This window comes from Monodon monoceros, unplaced genomic scaffold, assembly GCF_005190385.1.
Source record: "Monodon monoceros isolate NGI ecotype Baffin Bay Population unplaced genomic scaffold, NGI_Narwhal_1 Super_Scaffold_16, whole genome shotgun sequence".
NCBI classification, from domain to species: Eukaryota; Metazoa; Chordata; class Mammalia; order Artiodactyla; family Monodontidae; genus Monodon; species Monodon monoceros.
The window spans coordinates 21,276,879-21,286,382 of NW_021703772.1; the positions used below are offsets into that span (position 1 = coordinate 21,276,879).

General features: G+C 39.6%; 1 protein-coding gene across 1 annotated transcript in view; it reads right to left on the reverse strand.

Annotated features, from left to right (window-relative positions):
- Positions 1-568: 568 nt before the first annotated feature.
- The window catches only part of XRCC5 (X-ray repair cross complementing 5), a 91,741-nt gene continuing 82,805 nt past the window's right edge, over positions 569-9,504 (reverse strand). The window contains exons 20-21 of the mRNA XM_029224958.1: positions 6,463-6,537; positions 569-818 (exon numbers count right to left, since the gene is read on the reverse strand). Of these exons, the coding sequence (XP_029080791.1) occupies positions 804-818; positions 6,463-6,537 (90 nt within the window). The 3' untranslated portion in view covers positions 569-803. The remainder of the gene's footprint in view (positions 819-6,462; positions 6,538-9,504) is intronic.

The following is a 9,504-nucleotide window of genomic DNA, read 5'->3' on the forward strand; positions in this document are numbered from 1 at the left end:
TGGGATCTTCCCGGACCAGGTCACGAACCCGTGTCCCCTGCATCGGCAGGCGGACTCCCAACCACTGCACCACCAGGGAAGCCCTGTTTGCTGGTTTTTGTTTTAGGGTTCACTGATATGTCAGAGGCTGGGTCAAAATAGCATCCTTTCTTCGTGAGCACATCATCGTAACTTTGCTTAAAATGGGTACACAGGGAAACGGTGCTCCCGCTCCCACCCTGCTGTACAGCCCAAGTAATGTGATGACTAAAATGCTTAAAAAAAAAAAAAAAAAAAAAAAAGCTGGCCATGATTTTCCAAAGCCAGATTTCTGTTGGTAAGAAACTAATGCCACCATTTGATCAGAATAAGCTGTGATGCTGTAAGAGGATCAGACAATGGACTAGACCTCATGGGGAGTATTGACAAACTCACCAGTGACCATGCCATCATTCTACACGAGATAATTTCATGAGGCCTGCAATCCTCAACAATATACCAGATCGGGATGAAATCCATTTTCCAGGAACTTCAAAGCACGTGTGTAATACACTGAGATCAATAAGACCACAAAAGAAAGAATACACCGATCAGAAAATAATGACTCTTTATTAACTCTTTAACTCTTTATGGGGTCTAAATTATCCCTTATATACGTTTGTATTCATTCCACAGGGAATTAGGTGATTCACTTCTATATAATCTGCAGGGACCATCTCCAGGTCTTCCGGTTCTACTCGAATGACCTCCTCCAGGTTGTTCTGTATAGAACTCTCAGCACCACAGTGATAGAAACTCTGGTAGATTCCCCACACATCCATGAGCTATATCAAGTCCAGCTGTAAACAGGAACAACAAATTTAGAGAGGAAGCAGGCCAACTCCAGAACACTGGTTCTCTGGGGAGAGAACCATAGTGACAATGGTTCTCTTCACTGGTGGCATGCATGGACTTGCACACTTACTCACTGCTAACTAAATTAGGAGTTAAATTTAGGAGTTAAATTCTAAGTACCTCTTCATTTCAATCCTAAGAACTTCTCCACAAAACGGCTGAAAGTTTTTACTGGACTGCTGTCATGTGAGGCTTAAAGGCAGGAAGTTTCCACACATGAAAGATGGATACAAAAGCCAATACTCTACACAGCGTCCCAGGCATCCAGACACAGTGTGATAAGGTCCAGAAGTCCCCAAATACCTATCAGCCTATTCTGTTTACATAAAGTTAACTGAGAACATTTAAGAATTAGGCTTTTTAAAAGCTGTTTTTATTTGTCAACCCACACAAATCGTACATTGTATTGCTTATTTTGGTTGAGAGCAATTTCAGTAAATTATGACATTTTGCTGCTACAGGAATAGCCTTCCCAGCTCTTTTTTAGTCCTTCAATGACAGGATTAAACTGAATGAACAATAAACTTAAAAAACCATAGAGCACAGGAACATCCATTATGAAATTACTTATCTGATTACAAGTATAATGGCAATAAATAATAGTGTAGAGAGTTGCTGGTATGTTAGAAATTAAAACACAAATATGTGAGCTGGAAAACAAAACGGTGGAAATAACTGCTGAGGAGCAGAATAAAGAAAAAAGAATGAAAAAGAATTGAAGACAATCTCAGAGACCTCTGGGACAACACTAAACGCACCAACATTCGAATTACAGGGGTCCCAGAAGAAGAAAAGAAAAAGAAAGGGTCTGAGAAAATATTTGAAGAGATTATAGTTGAAAACTTCCCTAATGGGAAAGGAAACAGTCACCTAAGTTCAGGAAGAACAGAGAGTCCCATATAGGATAAACCCTAGGAAAAACACACCAAGACACATATTAATCAAACTAACAAAAATTAAATTCAAAGAAAAAATATTAAAAGCATCAAGGGAAAAACAAAAAGTAACATACAAAGGAATTCCCATAAGGTTACCAGCTGATTTTTCAGCAGAAACTCTGCAGGCCAGAGTAGGATATACTTAAAGTGATGAAAGAGAAAAACCTACAACCCAGATTACTCTACCCAGCAAGGATCTCCTTCAGATTTGATGGAGAAATCAAAAGCTTCTCAGACAAGCAAAAGCTAAGAGAATTCAGCACCATCAAACCAGCTTTACAACAAATGCTAAAGAAACTTATCTAGGCGGGAAACACAAGAAAAGAAAAAGACCCGCAAAAACAAACCCAGATGAATTAAGAAAATGGTAATAGGAACATACATATTGATAATAACCTTGAATGTAAATAGATTAAATGCCCCAACCAAAAGACACAGACTGGCTGAATGGATACAAAAAAAAGACCCACATATATGCTGTCTACAGGACCCACTTCAGACCTAGGGACACATATAGACTGAAGGTGAAGGGACGGAAAAAGATACTCCATGCAAATGGAAATCAAAAGAAAGCTGGACTAGCAATACTCATATCTGATAAAATAGACTTTAAAATAAAGACTGTTACAAGAGATAAGGAAGGACACTACATAATGATCAAAGGATCAATTCAAGAAGAAGATATAACAATTATAAATGTTTATACACCCAACATAGGAGCACCTCAGTACATAAGGCAAATGCTAACAACCATGAAAGGAGAAATCGACAGTAACACAATCATAGTAGGGAACTTTAACACACCACTTACATCAATGGACAGATTATCCAAACAGAAAATAAATAAGGAAACACAAGCTTTAAATGACACAATAGACCAGATAGATCTAATTGATATTTATAGAACATTCCACCCGAAAGTGGCAGAATACACTTTCTTCTCAAGTGCACACGGAACATACTCCAGGACAGATCACATCTTGGGTCACAAATCAAGCCTCAGAAAATTTAAGAAAAATGAAATCGTATCAAGTTTCTTTTTTGAACACAACGCTATGAGACTGGAAATCAATTACAGGAAAAAAAATGTAAAAAACACAAAATACATGGAGGCTAAACAATGCCCTACTAAATAACCAAGAGATCACTGAAGAGATCAAAGAAGAAATTAAAAAATATATAGAAACAAATGACAATGAAAATACGATGACCCAAAACCTATGGGGCACAGCAAAAGCAGTTCTAAGAGGGAAGTTTATAGCAATTCAATCTCACCTCAAGAAACAAGAAAAATCTCAAATAAACAATCTAACCCTACACTTAAAACAACTAGAGAAAGAAGAGCAAAGAAAACCCAAAGTCAGTAGAAGGAAAGAAATCACAAAAATCAGAGCAGAAATAAATGAAATAGAAATGAAGAAAACAATAGCAAAGATCAATAAAACTAAAAGCGGCTCTTTGAGAAGATAAACAAAACTGATAAACCCTTAGGCAGACTCATCAAGAAAAAAAGGGAGAGGACGTAAATCAATAAAATTAGAAACGAAAAAGGAGAAATCAAAACTGACACTGCAGAAATACAAAGGATTATAAGAGACTACTACAAACAGCTATATGCCAATAAAATGTACACACGAAGAAATGGACAAATCCTTGGAAAGGTACAATTTTCCAAGACTGAACGATGACAAACTAGAAAATATAAACAGACCTATCCCAAGTAATGAAATTGAAACCATAATTTAAAATCTTCCAACAAACAAAAGTCCAGGACCAGATGGCTTCACAGGCAAATTCTATCAAATATTTAGAGAAGAGCTAACATCGATCCTTCTCAAACTCTTCCAAAAAATTGCAGAGGGAGAAACACTCTCAAATTCATTCTACGAAGCCACCATCACCCTGATACCAACACCAGACAAAGGTATCACAAAAAAAGAAAATTATAGACCAATATCACTGATGAACATAGATGCAAAAATTCTCAACAAAATACTAGCAAACAGAATTCAACAACGTATTAAAAGGATCATACACCATGACCAAGTGGGATTTATCCCAAGGATGCAAGGATTCTTCAATATATGCAAATTAATCAATGTGATATACCATATTAACAAATTAAGGAATGAAAACCATATGATCATCTCAGTAGATGCAGAAAAAGCTTTTGACAAAATTCAACACACATCTATGATAAAAACTCTCCAGAAAATAGGCATAGAGGGAAACTACCTCAACATAATAAAGGCCATATATGACAAACCCACAGCAAGCATCATACTCAATGCTGAAAAACTGAAAGCGTTTCCACTAAGAACAGGTACAAGACAGGGATGTCCACTCCCACCACTCTTACTCAACATAGTTTTGGAAGTCCTAGCCACGGCAATCAGAGAAGAAAAAGGAGAAAAAGGAATACAAATTGGAAAAGAAGAAGTAAAACTGTCACTGTTTGCTGATGACATGATACTATACATCGAAAATCCTAAAGATGCCACCAGAAAACTACTAGAACTAATCAATGAATTTGATAAGGTTGCAGGATACCAAGTTAATGCACAGAAATCTCTGGCATTCCTATACACCAACAACGAAAAATCAGAAAGAGAAATTAAGGAAACAATCCCATTTACCACTGCAACAAAAAGAATAAAATACCTAGGAATAAACCTGCCTAAAACACTTGTACTCAGAAAACTATAAAACACTGATGAAAGAAATCAAAGATGACATAAACAGACGGAGAAATATACCATGTTCTTGGATTGGAAGAATCAATACTGTGAAAATGACTATACTACCCAAAGCAATCTACAGATTCAACGCAATCCCTATCAAACTACTAATGGCATCCTTCACAGAATTAGAACAAAAAATTTTACAATTCGTATGGAAACACAAAAGACCCTGAACAGCCAAAGCAATCTTGAGAAAGAAAAACGGAGTCGGAGGAATCAGGCTCCCCGACTTCAAACTATACCACAAAGTTACAGTAATCAAGACAGTATGGTACTGGCACAAAAACAGAAATATAGATCAATGGTACAGGATAGAAAGCCCAGAGATAAACCCATGCACATATGATCACTTAATTTACAACAAAGGAGGCAAGAACATACAATGGAGAAAAGACAGCCTGTTCAATAAATGGTGCTGGGAAAAGTGGACAGCTACATGTAAAAAAATGAAATTAGAACACTCCCTAACACCATACACAAAAATAAACTCTAAATAGATTAAAGACCTAAATGTAAGACCAGACACTATAAAACTCTTAAAGGGAAACACAGAAAAAACACTCTTTGACATAAACCACAGGAAGATCCTTTTCGACCCACCTCCTACAGTAACGGAAATAAAAACAAAAATAAACAAATGGGACTTAATTAGACTTCAAAGCTTTTGCACAGCAAAGGAAACCATAAACAAGACAAAAAGACAACCCTCAGAATAGGAGAAAATATTTGCAAGTGAAACAACAGACAAAGGATTAATCTACGAAGTATGCAAACAGCTCATAGAGCTCAATAACAAAAAAACAAACAATCCAGTTAAAAACTGGGTGGAAGACCTAAATAGACATTTCACCAAGGAAGACATACAGATGGCCAAGAGGCGCATGAAAAGATGTTCAACATCATTAATTATTAAAGAAATGCAAATCAAAACTACAGTGAGGTATCACCTCACGCCCATCAGAATGTCTATCATCAAAAAATCTAGAAACAATAAATGCTGGAAAGGGTGTGGTGAAAAGGGAACCCTCCTGCACTGTTGGTGGGAATGTAAATTGATACAACCACTATGGAAAATAGTATGGAGGTTCCTTAAAAAACTAAAAATAGAACTACCACATGACCCAGTGATCCCACTACTGGGCATATACCCTGAGAAAACCATAATTCAAAAAGAGACATGTACCACAATGTTCACTGCAGTACTATTTACAGCAGCCAGGACATGGAAGCAACCTAAATGTCCATCGACAGATGAATGGATAAAGATGTGGCACATATATACAATGGAATATTACTCAACCATAAAAAGAAATGAAACTGAGTTATTTGTAGTGAGGTGGGTGGACCTAGAGTCTATCATACAGAGTGAAGTAAGTCAGAAAGACAAAAACAAATACTGCATTCTAATGCATATATACGGAATGTAAAAAAAAAAAAAAAAGGTACTGATGAACCTAGTTGCAGGGCAGGAATAAAGATGTAGATATAGAGAATGGACTTGAGGACATGGGGTGGGAGGCGGAAGCTGGGGCGAAGTGAGAGTAGCATCGACATGTATACACTACCGAATGTAAAGTAGATAGCTAGTGGGAAGCAGCCGCATAGCACAGGGAGATCAGCTCGGTGCTTTGCAATGACCTAGAGGGGTGGGATAGGGAGGATGGGAGGGAGGCTCAAGAGGGAGGGGATATGGTGGCATGTGCATGCTTATGGCTGATTCACTTTGGTGTACAACAGAAACTAGCACGGTATTGTGAAGCAATTATATTCCAATAAAGATCTATTTAAAAAAAAAGAGAAAAAGAAAATAAGAAGCAAGTCTATGATAAGCAGGCTTTGTGGCTGTATTTACAGCTTAGGCAAGTTCAAGCATTAGAACATTAGAACTGCTATATATTAAAAGTACTTACCAAATCATCCACGTCACCACCTTCCTCACATACAGCTGCTGTGTCTTCATCTGGATTTTCTTTGGGGGCCAGAAACTGTGAATAGAAGTCAGGCACAACACCAAAAGGACGTTTTTGCCTCCTTTGATGGAGGAACGCATGCAAATGGCCCCAAAGAAACACCATCTTGACGTACGCTCCTTCATTTGGCTCTGGATGAGAGGACCAATTGTGAGGCTGAATAGTGCACTAACTAGTCACAGAGAAAGTTCTTGACGAGAGGGAGGAAATGACACGGCTCGCCAAGGCAGCGAGCACGCGGAGGGTCCTACATCAGGCACAGAGGACAGCAGATATTCCCATTTCTGCTTCCACAGGGGGCATGTGGGCTCCTGAGGGTTCAGAAGAGAACCAAACACCCCAAACAGGTATGTCTCTGCCTCTTTTGAAGAGAGCATTAAGAATCAAGTGTCTGGACTTAAAGATTATAACCATCTATTCCTCAGTTTCACTGAGGACAAAAAAGGTAAAAGGAAGGACTTCTTTTAGAGATGTGAAACACAAAAATGGGTGAGCTTGGGAGATTGTTCAATTCTTTTCCTGGCAATCTTTAAATTTCTGTTAGAAATTGTCTGAAAACAGGAAGGTGGATGAGAAAACTTCTAGTGTACACTTCTGCTTAGCATCAGTGTTGTAGACTTGGAACTTCTAAAAGGCAGCTACGTAGAAAAGCAAGGGCCCTGAATTGAAGTTTGCAAGCATCTAGGAATGCAACTCAGATGTTAAAAGGGTAGTGAGTGCCCTTGAAGACTATCTGAACATTCCTGCCCTCCATCCTGTCCCTCCAAGAGATAGCAGTGGGGACTCTTATCCTTTAAGGTGTGTGGTAACTGCATCTAAGAGCTAGTTTCTATGAACCACTTATCCATCCTCACACCAGAGTTGATCTTCTTGTAGCACAAGTACATAACATGGTGGCAGAGACAAGGCTGCAGGAGTGAGTGTTTTTAAAAGGGGAGGTGGGAGGCGAGGCACGCCTCTCCCGGCAAGCATCCCTCAGGGTCAGTGTGCATGGAGCCTGCAGGCAGTGAGCGAGGCTTTCGGCCCACTTGCTCCTGTAGTAGCTCCACCCAAGAAGGAAAGGTGTACTCGTACGCACTTTCCTCACTTTCTCGACATGAAAGCGTGGCAAGAACCGCTTTCCCTATATATCCCTGTGATTTCTATGGTACAGTGGACATAATGGAGGCCTCGGAAACCTAAGATCTGTAAATAGGCCTTGTTAGCACCTTGGACATGGCCATGACAGGTTTTTTTGGTTTTTTAAAAATTAATTAATTTATTTTTGGCTGTGTTGGGCCTTCACTGCTGTGCGCAGGCTTTCTCTAGCTGCAGCGAACAGGGGCTACTCTTCGTTGCGGTGCACGGGCTTCTCATTGCGCTGGCTTCTTTTGTTGTGGAGCACAGGCTCTAGGTGCGTGGGCTTCAGTAGTTGTGGCTCTCAGGCTCTAGAGCACGGGCTCAGTAGATATGGCGCACGGGCTTAGTTGCTCCGTGGCATGTGGGATCTTCCTGGCCCAGGGCTCGAACCCGTGTCCCCTGCATTGGCAGGCGGATTCTTAACCACTGCACCACCAGGGAAGTCCCTGACAGTTTGTTTTTGACTCAACATCCCTCCTGGAATTTTTCCTCCTCAGTCAAAACCATCTCATCATTCATTAACTTCAATTTTGATTGAGAGATTAAGGAATTTTTCTTCTTCTAAGGACATTTACAAATCTTTCCATAGCCCTCTGTTGACCCTGAACTGGACTGTGTTCGGCGCTGGGCATCTACAGTTTAGGGGACAGAAAATGCTAGCAGTGGGCACACAGCCTGGAACAGAACTGTAACGCAGCATCCATATCATTAATTCTATTTATTCTGGTTGATTTTTAATAAAGATATCTGAGGGCCACATAGAGATACATGAATAAGAAATTCATACTGTATTTGCATATGGTTTACATCTAAAGCTTAAACCCTGCTCTTAGATGCCCAAATTAATCTTTACTTATGATTCTAATTATTATCAATATTAAAAAAATATTTTTTATTTTATTCCTCTCCTCTCCTACTCACGATCATTAATCCCCACATGGTTTTCCCTGCAGCAAGAATACCAGCGCAAAGGACAAAGACTTATCCAGCTGGTAAGAAGTGAATAAAAGGTAGAGCTGTGTCTTACCATACGCCTCTGGGGGGCTACAAACAACCAGCACCTTCAAACACAAGCTCCATGGTCTCAGTGTTTCTGTAGTCCACTATGTCTTTTATCATCCCTTAGAAACCTGATACATGGTAGGTATTTATTGATGAATCTAGAAAATTCCTAATGTTTTTTGGCACGCAGCCTCTAAAAGCTCTAATTCCCATTCCCTCCTCACCTGCAAAAGCCCCTTTCGCACTGCAATTACAGGATAAATGAAGATAGGGCTGTCTGCACAGTATGACCATGGCATATACAATTAAACACAAATGGCATGTCTCTGAGGTGAGGCCAAGCTCCTAGGAAGAAAGGAACGGCAGCAAACAAACTCCCATTTCCATCAAGTGCTGAACATCTGCAACTGATTTCCTGGCAGGTCTGCTTCACATTCCTGCTCAAGCGAATTACAGCTAAGAGCTGGGCTGCCATCCACTAGCCTCCCCAAAGCCCCAGGCAAGGCTGATCTCTTACACATATCATATCACTCCTTACCATCAGGGTTTTTAACTACAAGTAATTTCCAGGCTGTGCAGTGACAGGGAAGCTAGAGGTAAAGCAGAGAATTCAACGACTGGCCTGTTTTCTCAATAAAAGCAACAGGTTCTCTGAACGCAGCCGAAAGGGTCACACGTCAACTCTTGACTTTTCTTTTGTTCTTTCTCTCTGCAATATGCTGAAAAAGCAGAGAATAAACAGAAAGAACCGTTGTGTGACACAGTCCTCCATCCTCAAACCACCATCATTTACTTGGGGTTACCAAGAAAGAACCTCCTTACTTGGAGATCTTTATGAAATGGATAAACTACTACTTCTCA